The sequence below is a fragment of the Mauremys reevesii genome, linkage group 2 (genome assembly GCF_016161935.1).
Source record: "Mauremys reevesii isolate NIE-2019 linkage group 2, ASM1616193v1, whole genome shotgun sequence".
NCBI lineage: Eukaryota > Metazoa > Chordata > Testudines > Geoemydidae > Mauremys > Mauremys reevesii.
The window spans coordinates 18920582-18939726 of NC_052624.1; the positions used below are offsets into that span (position 1 = coordinate 18920582).

General features: G+C 43.8%; 1 protein-coding gene across 8 annotated transcripts in view; it reads right to left on the reverse strand.

Moving 5' to 3' along the window:
• The window catches only part of CNPY1 (canopy FGF signaling regulator 1), an 84290-nt gene that overhangs the window by 17887 nt on the left and 47258 nt on the right, over nt 1–19145 (reverse strand). Inside the window, exon 1 of one of the 8 annotated variants that reach the window (XM_039526052.1) lies at nt 4685–4870. The exons of the other annotated variants lie outside the window; for them this stretch is intronic. Within the exon in view, the coding sequence (XP_039381986.1) occupies nt 4685–4687 (3 nt within the window). The 5' untranslated portion in view covers nt 4688–4870. Of the gene's footprint in view, nt 1–4684; nt 4871–19145 lie in introns of those variants that run through there. 8 annotated transcript variants of the gene reach the window in all.

Sequence of the window (19145 nt, forward strand, 5' to 3'; positions counted from 1 at the left end):
GACAGGTACCAAAGGTCATGTTCTTATGACAGTCTTTTGGGACTACCCACATTTCTCCAAAAGAATTAACCCACATTCTGAAGAAAGCAGAAACGCAGTTGATTTTAGCTAAACACTGAAATGTACGTTATGAATAACAAATAGATAGAGACCAACAACATCAGGTAAAAGAATCAACAGTAGTAACTGATCTATAGTTTGACATCGCTAGTTTAACTGAAGAGGAAAGGTATGACTAAGATATTTCTTAAATTTGGTTAATATGACAAAAGCCACAAAAATCAACTGCTTTTCGTTAAGTGCATGAAGCTAGTAAATATAATTGCAAAAGCGGTTGATGGGCTGTGTCTTATAGGGTGTTTCTAAAGACAGTTATTCTAAACATTGAAAGCACATGCATATTTTCTGAAGTGATCTACCTTAAGAGCTTGCCAACTGTCTTTGAGAATGCCTTAGATATAGCTAAATAACTTTACTACACTAGTTGGGGTATTCTTGGGTATTTTCTATAATAAGTATAGGTAATTCTACAAATACTAAAAATACTTTTATTTATTGAAGGCAAAATGGCAAGTTTAAACAGGACATATAAAATAACAGCATACAGGTAAGTCCACGTTTTCAAAGTGAAGCACACAACTGCCTGGACATCAAGTACTTGTGCATGTGCGAGAATGTGGAAATCTACGCCGGGAACTGTGCATGTCTAACTTTGAAAATCTGGCCAACTATAGATGCACAAACATACAGTAACAGAATACATCCAATGCTCAGTGAGATGGTTGTAACAGTGACACTCAACCCATAACAGCTAACGAGACTTTGATATTGAACAATCATAAATAATTAAACCTTTCAAATACACAATGAATATGACAAGCTTATTATGAAGAAGCATGTATAGAATATCTCCAGTAGAGTAACTTTCTGAAAGCTTCAACATCAAAGCAGATATACCTGTGCAAATATGGGTTTAGTCCCTCTGCCTGAGTGTGTCTCTGATGTTTTTTTTTCCCAATTGCCATTTCTCCTCCCCAAAGTAACTGCCACGTTAACGTCAGATACATTGCCCAACAATTGACACAGGCATCAGAAGAGACCCCCGTTCAGAGCTATAAAGACCCGTGAGCTGAGTACCTCTGGTTTGAAACATAAGTAGAACCTCAGAGTTACAAACACCAGAGTTATGAACTGACTGGTGAACCACACACCTCATTTGGAACCCGAAGTACTCAATCAGGCATCAGCTGAGACACACACACACAAAAAGCAAACCTAGTACAGTGCTGTGTTAAACATAAACTACTAAAACTAAGGGAAAGTTTTAAAAAAAGATTTGACAAGGTAAGGAAACTGTTTCTGTGCTTGTTCCACTTAAATTAAGATGGTTAAAAGCAGCATTTTTCTTCTGCATAGTAAAGTTTCAAAGCTGTATTAGGTCAATGTTCAGCTGTAAACTTTTGAAAGAACCATAAAGTTTTGTTCAGAGTTACGAACATTTCAGAGTTACACCCAACCTCCATTCCCGAGGTGTTCGTAACGCTGAGCTTCTACTGTAGATTAAAAATGTTACACATTTCATTTCCAACTGACAAAAAACCTTACACTTCCTGGGCATGATATCAAAATTGCAAGCCTGAGAAAATCATAGATTAATCAGAAGATATTCTGATAATTATTGTAGATTTAAATAGAAGGCATTTAAACAGAACTTTTTGAAGTAAATAAAGTTATTTTACTTGTAACTTGTAAGTTATCTTTTGCATCACAACTCCACTAGTCTGGAATTGATGGATATTTCCTTTCCAAACAGGATTGACAGGCAGCAGTGACCAATGAAGAATCTTGAAATGTTCTGGCACCAGCTGGCTGAGAGCCATTTCAATCTTTACTTCCTTCAGTGTTATATTTTCAGAAAACTTCCCAAGCCTCCTTAGCTGGCAACACTCAAGGGAAATTTTAGTAATACATACAAACACTATGTTACCTAATTTGCAGTATGGCCAAAATGGTTTTATTTTAAATGGTGCCTAAAGTTAGCCTCCAAAATCAATAGCATGACTTTCAAATGCCCCAACTTCAATGGGAGCTGCTGAGTGCTTAGCACATTTGAAAACCATCACTTATTTAAGTGCCTAAATATAAATTTAGGAACCTAATCGGGAGTTGGTCTGGGGTCTTACATGCCTTTTAATTTCTTACTATGTTTGAATTTCTTTTAAGTCTGACCTTAACTCTGAAGTTCCTGGATTTGCAATGCTTGGCTTTGGGATAATTACAATATCCCTGTAATGTTTTCTTAAGTTACTGATACATATTCTCAATTTTAAATCCATTTTAATACATTTTTTTCTTTAGGAATTTCCTTAGTTTTAAAAAATTATTTTAAAAGTCATAAACAAATGATAAACAAGAGAGCCAAAGAGAATGCTATCATGAGATATTTTGAATTCTTCCTCTTCCCCTTATCCCATCCCCTGGGGTTATGTCATCGTGCAAGCATCCACCATCTTCTTCTGTCCAAGGCCTGCTTACAATCTTCTTTGATTCAATCCATCCATTCCTTCCTCAGCCTCTCCTTCCTACCATGCTGTTTTCACCAGGTCCTCTTTGTTCATCCTCTGCATGTGTCCAAACTCACTTTCCAGATTTAGTCAGCCACATCAGCCTCTTGGACTTCCATCCTAATACTTTCATTTCAAAATTTGTTTCTTTGTGTAACTCCTATTGTGGTGCAAAAACATCTAATTTCCAACACCTGTAGGCATTGAACGTGCTGTCTCTTTATCGTCCATGGTTCTGCACCATACAGCGCTATGGGCACATCACTGTTCTATACTATCAGCTTGTTGGTTCTCAAGCTACTTCTCTATCCCTTGCCAAATTACAAATTACAAACATGGCATCTGTGGTTCCTCATCTTTTCCTAAAGCTGAACTGTTTTTGTTTCAAAAAGGGGTTCCACCATTCTCCTAGTCCTAGTATCCAGAATACATTCCAGTATCTTCATTCCATACAACAGTAGCTTTATCATTCAATAATTTCCACGTTCACTTTAACCATTTTGCTCCTCCACGTTATGCCTCTCTTGCCCAAGACTTTCACCCGGTTTGCGGTCACTTCATCAGGTCCCGATACCTAACTGTTCTTAATTTCCTGGACTGCTTTTTCAGGAATCACATTAGGATCACAGATTGGCAATTCTGTCCTAAAACGGTTCACCTCATTTAATATACTCTCAAAGTTTTGTTTCCAACTTTCTTTCACGTGTTTGGGTGTTACTAGAAGTCTCTCCAAACATCATTTACAAATGGCACTACAATATCATCCTCCTTCCATTGCAGCTCATTTTTGTAATGCTATAGCTTTTTGCCAGCCAGCTGAGGATCATTTACAAGCTCAGGATACAAATTGTCTAGGGCAGTGGTTCTCAAACTAGGGCTGCCTCTTGTTCAGGGAAAGCCCCTAGCGGGCTGGGCCAGTTTATTTACCTGCCGCGTCCGCAGGTTCGGCCAATTGCGGCTCCCACTGGCCGTGGTTCGCCGCTCCAGGCTAATGGGGGCTGCAGGAAGGGCGGCCAGTATGTCCCTTGGCCCATGCTGCTTCCCACAGCCCCCATTGGCCTGGAGTGGTGAATCGTGGCCAGTGGGAGCCGCGATCGGCTGAACCTGTGGACGCGGCAGGTAAACAAACCAGCCTGGCCTGCCCGGGGCTTTCCCTAAACAAGCGGCAGCCCTAGTTTGAGAACCACTGGTCTAGGGCATTGTTTTTGGCCTTCTTCACTGCCTACTTGGAAGCTCACTTTGCTTCTTTGTATTTGTTTTCATTTACACTCAGTTGCTTCATTGCTTTTTCTCTATGGACCATTTTCTTATTTCAGATTGTTACTTGCATTTCTTCAATCCACCACCACTCCTCTTTCTCCTTGGTTTTCCTCATCTGCATCATCCACAAGCCTCTTCCACTGCCGCAATCCATGTTCTTTTGAGGTGGTTCCATTCCTCTTCAGCTAAAATGCTAAATCTATTTCTGGATACTTATCCTGTACTGCTAGCACAAACTTCTCTGTCATGCTTCCTCTTAATTTTCTGTACTTTAATCTTCTTTCTTTTGAGCTTAGCTCCCTCCTTGTCCAACACTCTACCACAGTCTTTGCCACAAGAGGTTTGCATTACAGTGCTACCATCTCACTAGGTTTCACTTTGCAGTCGATAACTCCACAGAGATTTCCTAAGAACATAAGAGCGGCCATACTGGGTCAGACTAAAGGTCCACCTAGTCCAGTATCCTATCTTCCAACAGTGGCCAATGCCAGGTGTTTCAGAGGGAAACATCAAGTGATCCATCCCCTGTTGCCAATTCCCAGTTTCTGGTTTGTAACCTGCTGCCTATTAATTTCATTTGGTGACCCCCCAAGTTCTTGTGTTATGAGAAGGAGTAAATAACATTTCTTTATTTACTTTCTCCACACCCATCATGATTTTATAGACCTCTATCATATCCCCCCTTAGTCGTCGCTTTTCCAAGCTGAAAAGTCCCAGTCTTTTTAATTTCTCCTCATACGGAAGCTGTTCCATACCTCTAAATCATTTGTTGCCCTTGCGTGTATCTTTTCCAATTCAAAAATATCTTTTTTGAGATGAGGCGAGCAGACCTGCATGCAGAATTCAAGATGTGGGCTTACCATGGATATATATAGAGGTAATATGGTATTTTTCTTATTATCTATCCCTTTTCTAATGATTCTGAACAGTCTAAGGGAGGCAGAGCTTGCCCAAAAGTGGTGGGGCCAGAGCCTCTAACCCCTGCCTCTCTTCTTCCACCCAAGGTCCAGAAGTCGAGCGAGACAGGAGCCATGGACCCTCCACCTGCCTTCTACAGCCTCAGGAACAACTCTGACATCATAATCAAAAAGGCTGACAAAGGAGGTGCTGTTGTCATCATGAATACATTGGAATATGACCAAGAGGCTGCTAGACATCTCTCTGCCACCACATTCTACAGGCCATTATCCTCTGATCCCACTGAGGATTACCTAAAGAAACTACACCATCTGCTAAAAAAAACTCCCTGACAAAGCACACATGCCTAGAACCCCGACCAGCGGCACTGCTATGGGTACCTGCATGGCCCCACCGTATGCCAACATTTTTATGGCCGACTTAGAACAATGCTTCCTTAGCTCTTGTCCCCTAACGCCCCTACTGTACTTGCATTACATTGATGACATCTTCATCATCTGGACCCATGGAAAAGAAGCCTGAGGAATTCCACCATGATTTCAATAATTTCCATCCCACCATCAACCTCAGCCTAGATCAATCCACACAAGCGGACCATTTCCTGGACACTACTGTGCTAATAAGAGATGGTCACATAAATAACACCCTACACCGGAAACCTACTGACCCCTCTACTTACCTACATGCCTCCAGCTTCCATCCAGGACACACCACACGATCCATTGTCTACAGCCAAGCTCTAAGGCCTGGTCTACACTAAGGGGGGGGGCGTCGAACTAAGGTACGTGACTTCAGCTACACGAATAGTGTAGCTGAAGTCGAAGTACCTTAGTTCGGGCTACTCACCCGTCCAGACGCCGCGAGATCGAAGTCCGCGGCTCCAAGGTCGACTCCGCCACCGCCGTTCGCGGTGGTGGAGTTCCGGAGTCGACCGGAGAGCGTGGGGAGTTCGAACTATCGCATTTGATTAGACGCGATAGTTCAAACTCCGAGAAGTCGAACTCTCCGCGTCGACCCGCGGGGTAAGTATAGACCTACCCTGTGATACAACCGCATTTGCACCAATCCCTCAGACAGAGACAAGCACCTACAAGATCTCTATCAAGTATTCTTAAAACTACAATTCCCACCTGCTGAAGTGAAAAAACAGATTGACAGAGCCAGACAAATACCTAGAAGTCATCTCCTACAAGACAGGCCCAACAAAGAAAATAACAGAACACTATTAGCTGTCACCTTCAGCCCCCAACTAAAACCTCTCCAGCGCATCATCAAAGATCTACAACCTATTCTGAAAGATGATCCCTCATTTTCACAGACCTTGGGAGACAAGTCAGTCCTCGCTTACAGACAACCCCCCAACCTGAAGCAAATACTCACCAGCAACCACACACCACTGAACAAAAACACTGACCCAGGAACCTATCCTTGCAACAAAGCCTGATGCCAACTCTATCCACATATCTATTCAAGTGACACCATCATAGGACCTAATCACATCAGCCATGCCATCAGGGGCTCGTTCACCTGCACATCTACCAATGTGCCAGCAATGCCCCTCTGCCATTGGCCAAACCGGACAGTCTCTATGCAAAAGAATAAATGGACACACATCTGACATCAGGAATCATAACATTCAAAAACCAGTAGGAGAACACTTTAACTTGTCTGGTCACTCAATAACAGACCCGAGGGTGGCAATTTTGCAACAGAAAAGCTTAAAAAACAGACTCCAACGAGAAACTGCTGAACTAGAATTGATATGCAAACTAGATACAATCAACTTAGGCTTGAACAGAGACTGGGAATGGCTGAGCCATTACAAACATTGAATCCATCTCCGCATGTAAGTATTCTCACACTTCTTATCAAATTGTCTGTACAGGGCTACCTTGATTATCACTTCAAAAGTTTTTTCTCATACTTAATTGGCCTCTCAGAGTTGGTAAGACAACCCCCTCATTTTCATGCTTTCTGTATGTGTATATATATCTCCTCACTATATGTTCCATTATGTGCATCTGAAGAAGTGGGCTGTAGCCCACGAAAGCTTATGCTCAAATAAATTTGTTAGTCTCTAAGGTGCCACAACTACTCCTGTTCTTTTTACAATTGTTGTGTCTATCTTAATTAGGCATAGAGTTTATGGCCAGAAGGGACCAGTAGATCATTTTAATTTCTTGATGTATTGCCTATATGCAAGATTTTAGTTTATTTTAACTATATAGAAAGTTTGAGGAATCTGTGTTATTCCATTGTTAAGATTGTTCAGGACAAAGAAAAGACTGACAGTGGTAAAAAAGTGTTGAAGGACTCATTTTTTAATGAATTTTAATTTATAAACCAGTTAGATTTACCTGTAAATTCTTGGAAAATTCATTCTGTAAGCAAAAAGAGTAAGTGCTACAGGTTTGGGAAGGATACACTGTATTTTTCATATCAAAAACCAAACAAAGAGGTTAAATACCTGCTTTAAATGCAAAATGGAACCCAACCTTAGCTATGGAGTCACAACCAGCACTTTCATAATGTAATGAAAGTATCTTTGTGAACTGGTATAGGAGTAATATTTAGTCAATGTTCTTACAATAGTTTTGGCTCTAATTTTAGACTAATTAGAGAACTTGGAATTATGTTGCTCAGAAGAAAAAGATTATTATTTGGATGTGCTTATATACTACTGCAATGGCTGCTAGAGAGAAACAGATGATATTCAGATAGCTTGGAATTGTTAAAATGTCCATGATTTTGCAGATTGTATATGGGTTTATGAAAGACCAATGTTTTTACTACACTGGTATAAATAAAAGTAGAGTATTAAGTTTTTTATATACCATTCCCAGGGAAACTATGTGAAGAACAAATAAGGTTCATTTAGACATTGTAGTTATTGCTAGTGTTATATTACAGAGGCAAAGATAAGGTTGGACGGGTGTTACTCATCGAGAATGTTTCTCAATTATCTCCTTTGTGACTTGGGAGCTCAGTATCTTTTATTAATTTTAGCTTGTTATTTGCATAGCTTTTAATGTTCGTGGGATTTATGTATTTTTAAAGAGACACGTTTAATAGTGAATCTTACTCTTTAGTTGCACCTAACTACTTTAACTGTCACATAATTAAGGGGGCTTTTTTTGAATTTTCTTAGAGTTTTTCTAACTCTCTGATTTAATCTGATGCCAGGGTCATGCTATGGTCTTTGAAAAGCTGGGCATGTTCTACAGCGAATACTTGAATGTCAATTCAAGCTTTCTCTGCCAGGTGTGCAATGTTATTCCTGGATTAGCTATGATAGTTTTACCAGCTCCCTGCCCCTTCCCCACCCATTTCCCCAACCGCACACTTGGTCCCACCCCGTCATTCCTCATTGCCCATATGCAGCCTTACTCCAGGGCTCAATATGAAACAGCCCTTCCGTAGGGTCTCTTTATGTCTTTCACCAGATCACTGTGCAGAAGGGAAATTCTACTCAGGGGCGGCTCTACCGTTTTGGCCGCCCCAAGCAGTCATGCGCGGGAGGCGCCCCGGAGCCGCGGGAGCAGCGGACCTCCCGCGGGCATGACTGGAGAGGGTCCGCTGGTCCCGCGTGGCTCGGCTGGACCCCCCGCGGCTCCGCTTGAGCTGCCGCAGTCATGCCTGCGGGAGGTCCAGCCGAGCCGCGGGACGAGCGCCCCCTCCGCAGTCATGCCTGCGGCAGGTCCGACGGCCCAGCCTGCCGCCCCCTAGATTTGGCCGCCCTAGGCACCAGCTTGTTTTGCTGGTGCCTAGAGCCGCCCCTGATTCTACTCCACCGGATGTTGGCAGGTCTGCCAACTGCTAAAGATGCCTGCATCTCAGAGCACAGGGTCTTTCCCTCATTCTGACCCCTACAGCCCCATATCAATTCAATGCTCCACCGAGAGCCATCCAGCTCTGCCACCCTCAAATTCTGGTGCAGGTAAGCACTTAAAACTTTAGGCTGAGATTTTCAAAGGGATTCAATGGGATTGGGTGCCTAATCCCACAGGCCCCTTTGAAAATTCCAGATATATGTGCTAATTGGTTAGTAATAAAAATGTGAATTACCAATCTGATAAACTACTTGAATCACCATGGTGTTGCTGGAAATTCAGTCTTCAAAGCTTAATTTATAATTTTATAGAATTCCTTTGTGAAAACTGCCCTATTCTCCAGTGAGTAGAAACTAAAATATCCTATGGGAAATTTGGAGTCCTCAAAGATTTCCTGTGATGAAGAAAAAACGACCAAAGAATCATGAGACACTGCTGTGAAATTTAGATCATGTCTAATTTCAGATGGAGTATCATATGACTGTGTTTTTTCTTTTAATCTTCTAGTTTCTAAATTCCCAGGATAAACTCCCATCTAAACTATTTTACACGTACACACATCCAGACAAATCATTTGGATGCACTCCTTAAATATGCCTGAGATTGTAGGCACCCTCAGTCAGGCACTGTCTTTTTGTTATGTTTGTACAGCACCAAGCACAGGTGGACCCTGGTCTATGATTGGGACCCTTGGCACTGCCACAATGCAAACAGCAAATACTATCCTGATTGGACATCCTTAGTAGCCACTTCAGGAGGGATGTTACAAACACTGCAGAAGAACAAAATTCTCAAGAACAAATCACAGTGATTTGCAGCTAATCAAAAGGTCCAGGTCTCCCTGGCAGTCGGTATGTGGCTTCCTTTCTAAGTGTCCAGGCCTTAAGCAGAAGAGTCTGTGAAATGCCTGGAGTTCTGGAAGTTTCCTAAGGGAGGGACACAAGTACTCACACAGAAACAGGACTGGGACTCAGGAGATCTAGGCTCTGTCACTGACCTGCTGGGTGAATTTGGGCAAATAGCTTAATCTCTTGCCTGTTTTCCCATATAAATGTCCATGAATGGCTATTTGAGTATTAGACTCTCAATATTTCCACAATCAATGTAGTATCTATGCCCCTGTGTAGAAGGTCATGTCAGAGCTGTTTTCTTCTACTTTTAAATTGATTTCTTGGTGATTGGAAGATGTAGGAAACAATCAGTCAGATTTTGTATTAAGTGCTTCTAAAAATAAAGCATGTCCTTACTATTTAGTGTCTAGGAGGACGTAGTTGGGAATAGCAACACCTATAATAACACACACACATATTCCTGTATATTAAACCATATCATGTTCTCAGACTACATTCTTAGACCCACCCGCCTTCATGCTGGAAAGTATCAGTAAAATGGTACCTCCCAATGACGGAGACTAGAGCCAGTCACACTTTGGGGAATACGGAAAGTGACAAGAATTTCTATGAAGAGGTTTAAAAATACATTGTGTGTGTATATGTCATAATATATAAAGGCCTCAACAAGGGATCACTCAATAACTGTGCTAAACACCACACACACACACACACACTCACTCCTTGCTCAAACAGCAAGACACAAGAGACGGGTATAACAGACAGAGGGGAACACTTACTAAATTAGCTGTATCTTAAATAGCAACCACAGTAGTTTTCCCTTAAAAGTTTTCCCAGCCCTATTATTTTCTTATTTTTTTTTTTTTTTTTTTTTTTTTTTGCTTTTCAACATATCCAGCTATCCCCCGGTGGGGGAAATGAGCTGCTTCCTTCTAACCGGAGTCAACATTATTTCTTCCCCGTAGTCAATTTTAACCTGTACAGAGCAGTGCTTTCTGCAGTGTGCTAGGAGAGATCTCAGTGGTGAGTTTCAGAGAGACAGCCATGCCTTTGAGGCTACCCTTGGGCTTGCTGTAAATTGTGTCTCTAAAGAGAAACAGAGCCTTCACTTCCATTACTCTATGCAAAGCATTAAAGATACAGCTGCACACTGGATGCTGATATATAAATTAATTTTAAAAGTGCTATTTAAAATCATGTATGGGTTATGACCTTAGGGCACCAAAGCAAGAAAACAACTGCAGGCTCTCCAGCTGCACCTCACATTGTCATGTCTACATGGTACAAAACCCCCTCAGTTGGGCAACCCAGCTTTCCAGATGAAGATGAGTGACTATGGCTGCCTTCAGATCTTGTCATTGCTTTTTCTCAACGTAATAAGGGAGGCTCTATACTAGCCTGCAAAAATCCACCGAGGTCACTGTCCACGCAGTGATCCTCACCATTACCAGCAGGGGAGCAAGCACGTATGAATCTCTTGTGCAACAGCATGTTGCACTATTAGAATGCTGGCCAAGTCTTTCATTTTATTATTTCCAGGCAATATTTTGTAAATAACTTCCCTCCATACCATATTTCTATCAAGCATGTAAAACACAAATAGAAAAGAATATTTCAAAAGAAAGCACTCCATTTTTCCTGACACTGAGGAGGAGGCACCTTTAGCACAGAAGACCGGTCAGTGGACCCAATAACTATTGGCTATTATTATTTGTAGCATATATTCATGGCACTGTGAGGACGACTGTCCACTAGTGCCTAGACTAAGAGTAATGAATGCATTAGAATTGCGGCCTACAGGATGTCACATAGATCCAGGTCTCAAGAAGTGAAAAGGTGTACCTAACCCTTTTCTCTTGATGCTTTTAGCATAATCATAAGACCGAGAAATAGCAACGCCCAAGATACTTTTTAGTGTGGTCATGAGCGCTCCTGAATGACCATGTATACCTATGATGAAAACAGTGAAAATGGGTGTGTCCTGGTGGATCTGAGATCTTGCTGTTCAATTGTTCTGATTTGCAGGACAATCCTATGCAGGCAAGCTGAGAAATCAAACATCCATTTCAGTCTAGGTTTTGCGAGGTTGGGACAGTGAATGTTCAGACCTGAAAGGTTCAGACCATTTTGATGGTGTTTGTGAGAGCAGCTTCAGATTTAACAGGCTGATTTTTTTGGGAGGGGGTTTAAGAGTGCAGGATAAATGGCATATAAGGCCCAAAGAGCCTATTTTATCTAATTTAAGGAAATATATTGAAGAACTGCTCCTTTTTTAAACAGAAGTTAAATTTTTAAATGCCTCAGTTCCACACTTTCACTTGCAGTTAACCCAGTCCAAATGGAAGTTTTTTGGGAGCGGCAAAAATTGTCTTCTTCAGAAGGGGAATTGTTTTAAGGGAACAGGTCCTTAAAGTCTAAAATACGCTTTTGTAGGTGGCTTATGCAAATGCATTGTATTAGTGCAGTTCAGGGCTTTATATCCACAGGGCTAGATTGTGACTTCAGGTACAACCAAACGGTGGTATATACACTGCACCACTTCAGAGGGATTCTGACTGGGAGACACCCCTTTGAGGTCACAATTCTCTCCTGCTTCCTCCTTGCTGGCCTAAAGCAGCAGGAAACTACCACGTGCTCCATGCATCCTTTTCTTTCACATCAGCTTTGCTGCACTGGGCAGGAGGGCTAGAGGGTGGGTGGTTTGGAGCTAATGATCATCCCATTCTCTGCCCACCTGCTCCATGTTGGGTATGCCTGCTTAGTCCAACGTGCCTGGATTCCATGTCTGGGTAGCCCATGCAGGGCGTAAGGGATTATGGCGTTCTCACTCCCTTGAACAGCCATGTAGCCCACGTCGCTATTTAACTCACAGCCACTGGACTCCATCAAGGAGCAAAGATTTATTTGAACAAAGAACTTGGACCTTCTGCAGCAATGGGTGCAGCATTACTGTAATAGCCATTAAATACACCTCTCTTCAGTTCATGCAGAACTATGTTTCAAAGGTTTAACCTTGAAAACCAAATGTGGCGTTAGCCACAATAATTGTATACATGTGTGACTCTCACACAAGCTGATCACACAGCCATAGGCCACTTTGAAAAGTTCGTCTCTTCCCAGCTATGTGGGAAGATGAAAGATTGGGCAACAAGGAAGCCACAGAGTCTGCTGCAGGGCAGTCTCCAAAACGATTAACATATAGGCTGTCCCTTATCTTGCAATCCCCAACACTTTGGGACTCCCACACACATTCACCAAAAGCTGCCTTGAAATGTGACTCACATGGAAGTAAATAGGATGTTTTTGTTCTCCTGCCGCCTCTTCATATTCCAATCTATTTCCCATAGAAAGGAATAACAGGGACGTGATCAAAGTATATAAAATAATGACTGGACTAGAGAAGGTAACTTGGAAGCTTCTGTCCTCTCTGTCTCTCAACACAAGAACAAGGGGACTTTCACTGGGCAGCTGCTCTCTGAGATCTTTTATGAAACACACCAACCAATATAAAAACAAACACATTCCCGACAACAGAACAGAAATATCAAAATACACAGCATAGGGAGGTCAAAACAGATCAAACTGATGCTAGAGAGTACAACCCACCTTTCCCTTTCCTCTACTCCCTTGAAAGGAGAGCACCAGCACCAATGACTTGCCACATCCTCCAGTACAGTCCTTTTGACGTCAAAAGTCCAATTAAATCAGAAGTCATCCCCGACTAGTAGTCCTTGGTCAACCCCAGAACAAGTGCTCCATCGCTTCAGAGAGAGTTCATTGCATGGTGCTCAAGATTCCACTTTCTGGGTCCTCCCAGTAGCCAGTCACAAGTCTGGCTTCTCGATACACAGAAATAGGTCCCTCCATGGCAAACAAAAGACAATCATAGCCAACAGCAATAGCAGTATCCTCACAGTCACTCCACAATACTGATATCCTGGGCTCCTAATACTGGTCTCTGTGACAGCTAGACTAACTACAATGAACCATATTCTTGGTCCAGCATGATTTCCCCCACCCAACACAACAATCTCTTTCCAATTTCTACCATGTCATGAGCTAAAACACTCTCCAACATCCTCTTACTCCTTCACTGATTTTCCCCAAACAAATTCCCAAAGGTTTCTGAGCCCATAAACCAGGCTTCTCCCCAACCTTAAAAGGAAAGAGGCTGGATGCAAACCCAACCATACTAAAATTGGATGTCCCACCACCACTTTCTCTTCTTTTCCTGAAAGTGCTTCCTCTCTGCATGCCTCAATCCCCCCGCCCCCTGTCTCAGCTCCTTTTGGGTGATCTGCATCAACTCCTCCAAGGAAGCCTATGTCAGAGGGCTCTTCTGAGACACCATCTCCCACCTTAACAAAAACAACGAGGAGTCTGGTGGCACCTTAAAGACTAACAAATGTATTTGGGCATAAGCTTTCATGGGTAAAAAACCCACTTCTTCAGATGCATGGAAAGCTTATGCCCAAATAAATTTGTTAGTCTTTAAGGTGCCACCAGACTCCTTGTTGTTTTTGTGGATACAGACTAGCACGGCTACCCCTCTGATACTTGACATCTCCTACCTTGCCTTCCAGATAAATTTGCATAAGACCATGCTGATGAGATAGAAGGTCTCACCCTCCCATTGCTGATAAGCCAGACCTGAGAAATCCCTGTATCCCCACTGGGCCCAATTTTGTCCTAAGATGACTGGTATTTTAAGTACCCTCACTAACCCTGCCTGCATCTTCCGAGCCTATGGGCATTTCACCAACAGATGTTCCATAGTCTCCATGACCCCACCTGCCCCCCACCCCCGACATTGCTCTTGCCTGGGGCACACCCATCTTGTTTTTGCTAGATTTCCAGAGTTCCCTATCAGCCACTTTACCATGGCAAAACCTCCAGGCCATTTCTTTATATATAAATGGGCCCCTCTGGGACTGTTGGAGCCTCAAAGCCCCCCAAAATGTCCAAATCACCCGGGCAACCAGCCAGCTACAGAGGCTCATAAATACTGATACATCCCCAGCCTAGTCTGTCCTTCCCTCACTTGCTCCCAACATATCCCCTATTTCTGTAAGTGCTGGAACACTGCAACCAGGTATTCAGGGAACTGGTTCTGTCTACTCTGTACCTGTTGATGCTGTTGCTTCCTGCTCCTCCCCCTACTGTCGTACTTCTCCGTCCTTGCGATGGCTTCACATACTTCCCTTCCCACCATTCTTCCAATGGTGCCCACCAACTGATGGCACAGTGTTGATGGCACTAAACCCAAACTGGAACCATATTCTGCATGCAACCTGGTTGATTGCGCAAGACCTGCTGCATCCTTTGCAGATAAAAATGGTAATTCAGGGTCCTAAAATGTTCCTCTGGGTGTCTAACCCCCAAACCGCCGTGTTCCATCAATTGACAGACACAGACCTCTTAATAAAGGGAAATGTCCTCCAATCCCGAGGAAGAGAAGAAACAGCCTACATCACTCTGCCTTTCAGTTGCACCAAGGTCAGAGTGTACATTCTGGCTAAGTGAAGGAAAAGCAGAAGCAGGTACTGATGAATCATTCATACTCTGTAGAAGATGGAAAGTATATTTCAGCTCCTCCATCACTCTACCGTCCACTCCCCTACTCCAGGGCCCTCTCCCTAGACACACCTTCCAAGCAGAACTCTACCCCCAAGTTCTCCAGTACACCTTCCTGCTGTCTACTCTGCAGCCAAGGCAGGAAACCTGGACTGTCACCACCCTTGTCTCCCATCTCACCCAACCATAATGCCTCACTCTTCATCAGATTTAACCCAGCCCACCATGTTTGCTCATACTACCAGAAGCAAGTCCACAGCTTGTCACTCTCCTCATGGGTTGATACCACAACTGATAGGTCATCTATGAAAGATAAAACCCCAGTGGAAATAACACAACTCTGTCCCCCTCCTCACTCCATCACCCGCTGCCAAGAGCCTAACCGAAGAATCCATTGGAATACATAGAGCAAAGGGCTCAAAGGACAGTGCGGCCTCCCTCCCCACCTCAGAGGAACATCCCTCTGTCCTAGCCAGCCATAAGCCAAAGGGTAACTGACAGCCCCCTTGTACAAGGACCACAGTAGGCAATAAAGGGGCACAGAATCCCATAATGCAGTAGCACGTCCCATAGATACTCGTCCTGCACCAAATCAAAGGCCTAGTTTTGATCCAAGGAATGTACAGACTCACTCCAGGCTCCTGCTGCCCTTGCCTCAAACACCCCCCGAAGATCACACAACAAGTCCGCTAGCAGCCCTACCCTTGACAGCACTGGCCTGGACCGGATGGCTCAGCTCTGGAGCCACCCCACCAAGCCACTTCAGGAGCACCTTTGCCAAGATCATACCACCCTACCAAGCTTCACCCCCTCCCTCCTATTCACCTGCCAGCTCAGCAAAGCGGGAGATACCTCAGTTTTTGACTCTGAATCCTTAAACTTGGTGAGGAAGTGAAAAATCCAGGCCTCTTTCCCCTCCTCCACCTGGTCACTACCACTCATTACTTCCAACAACCTTGAGTTCAGTTTCCGAATCCTCTTCCCAAACCAAATGACCATCCTCCAACACAGTAACCTGCACCAACAAATGATCCGATACCTTCAGTGCGACAGTCCAGAACCCTACATAATTCAGTCCCTTCTGTACATACAGCCGATCAACTCTAGTTTTCCTTGCCCCTCTAAAAAAAGTGTATATCCATCCCCCTTCATACCTCCCTGCTTCTGAGGTGTGGTCTCTAAATCCTCTTCCGAAAAACAACTTTCGGTTCAGCTTTTGGCACCAATATACATAGCAGAAGGACATCTGCTCCCCTGGTCTGTTGATGTCCCTTTCCATACACCTCACTTTTACCACTATCCTGTGCCTGAACAGGAGAGTTACTCGCCTCCAAAATAACAATCTGAGAAGTAAAAAGAAAAGGAGTCACAGCCTCCAACAATAGCACGCTCTCTCTCCCTGAGTGAAAGTGCCTGTAAACGTTAATGAGCTCTTGAAGATGTAGAATAATATATTTAGACCAGCAGTTACACTTTCACCCACAGACCACATGGACCACTCTCTCCTCCAACTGGACAGGGCCTTTTCACAATCCATTGCAGAGTGTAATCGAGTGTCCTGAATCAATAACACATCCAAGTGCTGCAGGTCTTGTAACACTGCCAACTTCCACACCTCTGTCCTTGATGCTCCAATACTACTGGAGGGGGGGAGAGGGATAGCTCAGTGGTTTGAGCCTTAGCCTGCTAAATGCAGGGTTGTGAGTTCAGTCACTGAGGGGCCCACTTAGGGATATGGGGCAAAATCAGTACTTGGTCCTGCTAGTGAAGGCAGGAGGCTGGACTTGATGACCCTCCAGTTCTATGAGATAGGTATATCTCCATATATTATTATTTATTTAGTCACATGCAAAGTCCTCACCATCAGAGGGCCCAGCTCCCCAGTCTGCCTATGTGGGTTGTGGGATCCTCCCATACAGTCAAAAGACACCATCAGGAGCACTCAAAAGAAATTTAATAGGCCTCCCTCTAAAATCATGCATTTTTCCATCCCCCATCCTCAGTATCTCAAATCTCCTTCCTTTCTTCCCCCTTTAGATCTCTCTAATCCCTCCCCACTTCTTGCTCTGAGCTTTCTTATTGGGGTTTCCATCTCCAAGGCTTTTGAACAACAAAGGCACAGGGAAGACAATGTGCCAGTGGCACAAAACTCTCCTGTGGCTGGCGAATGAGAGTCAGTGGGTGTGATTCCACTACTGAGCACAAACAATTGCCAAGGACCAAGCCAGATGTCACCACCAACTCCCCCAGGCTCTTCCTCCAACCATCCCCAGACTTCTTATCCTTCTTATCCTCCTCTTCTGCTGACCTAACAACACTGCCACATTTCCAGCCCTTTCCCCAATATGCACCACCAATTCCAGAGCCTCTCTTGCCACGATGAGGGTGCTATATGCATCTGCATCTCCAGCCAATTCCTGAGCCGCTATCTCTTCTGCCCAGTTGTCCAGAGGAGGGAATTTATTGCCCAACTCTGTAGTTAAGGTAACAGGTCCTGGAAGAAGAGATGTAAAACAATCCAGGGTCCCTAACCTCAGAGAATCCACTTCACCCCTGATATCCCACCATCCAATCAAGATCCTTTGTATAATAGGGGTCTCTTGGTGATGCCCCTCATTAAGAGCAGATGGTGGAATTGCCCGCACCTGGGATGGAGGGGGAAACATCATCAGGGGAATAATCAACAGAGAACAGCCTGAAGAGAGCAGTCCAGAGGTCAAGAGAGGAGAGGTAGCCCCTTCCTCCCCACCAGCCCAACCTGGCATCCGGAGCCATTATTGGGGTTCTACCTAAAGACCTCTCTCCCTGGGGATCACCACCTCCACCCATCTTACTGCTGTTCAGCTGTGAATCCTTCTTCGCCAGCTCCTCATCTCTCCCTCTAGGAACCTCCATTTCTCCTTTCTCCCTCTTTGCCTCTGAGTTTTGCTCTTCTACCGCATAGAATCATAGAAGATTATGGTTGGAAGAGACCTCAAGAGGAACTTCTGAGGAGAGCTGGAGTTCACCAAGAAAGGGAACACAGGAAAGATACTTCTAGAGGGAAGAGGTTCTGCAAGAGAAAAGCTATGAGTACCTGAACCCCTGGGGAGCCTTAGCCCCAGCAAAAGGACCTGATCAGGCAGAGGCTGGCTGTCCGATTGCAAAGAAATAACACACAACTCCAGATAACAGCTGCAGTGGTTTGATCTCTGAGAGTGGGGCTGGAGTGCAAAGATCACTGGTGATGGCAAGAGACCCAACCCCAGAGGGTGCCAGCATTGAGAGGGCCTTGCTGGATGGAGGAGATAGATGAACTCAGGTGGGGCAGACAGACTAAGATTAACTCATCCCTCCAGCTGGGATGAAGGCTTGCTTGGGTGTCTCTTCAGCCTTTGGTTAAATAAATTAGACCCCTGAGAGACACTGTTCACTACATAAAAAAACAACACCTCACTGAGCTCACTGAAAGTCCATTAGGGGAACCTGAGGCAGGGATACACTTACCCTTCCATGCCATGGCATTGACACCAGCCTTGACACAAGGGAGTGCTCCGAGGTGAGTGCCCACCAAAACATAGGTCTTCAAGGAAATTTAAAGATGGCAAATTCTAAATGATAGTAGGAAGTAGTTTTTCACAGACTATGGAAATCATTGCTACAGGATATTGCTGAGACCAAGAACTCGGCAAGATTAAAAATGAGATATAAACAACATCCAGAGTTATACTAGTTAATGCTAATACATTTTTTTGAAAGTGCAAGACCTTCCAGGAGGCAGATTATCCCATATCTGATTACCGTGGGGTGGGTTTGTCCCCATCTTCTTCTTGCAGCATCTGATGCCGACGTTTTTAGAGACAGGATAATGGACTATATGGCGCACAGGTCTGACCCAATAAGGCAATTCCTATGTTCCTAGAGGAAACTCCTTTTCAAAAACTAGAATACACCATATAGCCTGGATACAGCCCTGAAGCTGACATCTCATTAAGATGAAAGGGATTTGGGAGATGTCAGTGGTGAGCAATAGAAGCATATTTTAACTTGTATTTCTACAGACCTACTGTACACTATCACTTAATTTATTGGCATTAGTCTGGATTTGGTAGATGGTAAATCATGTAAACCAAACTCTTTTTTATCTGACTGTAAACTGGCTGCTATCC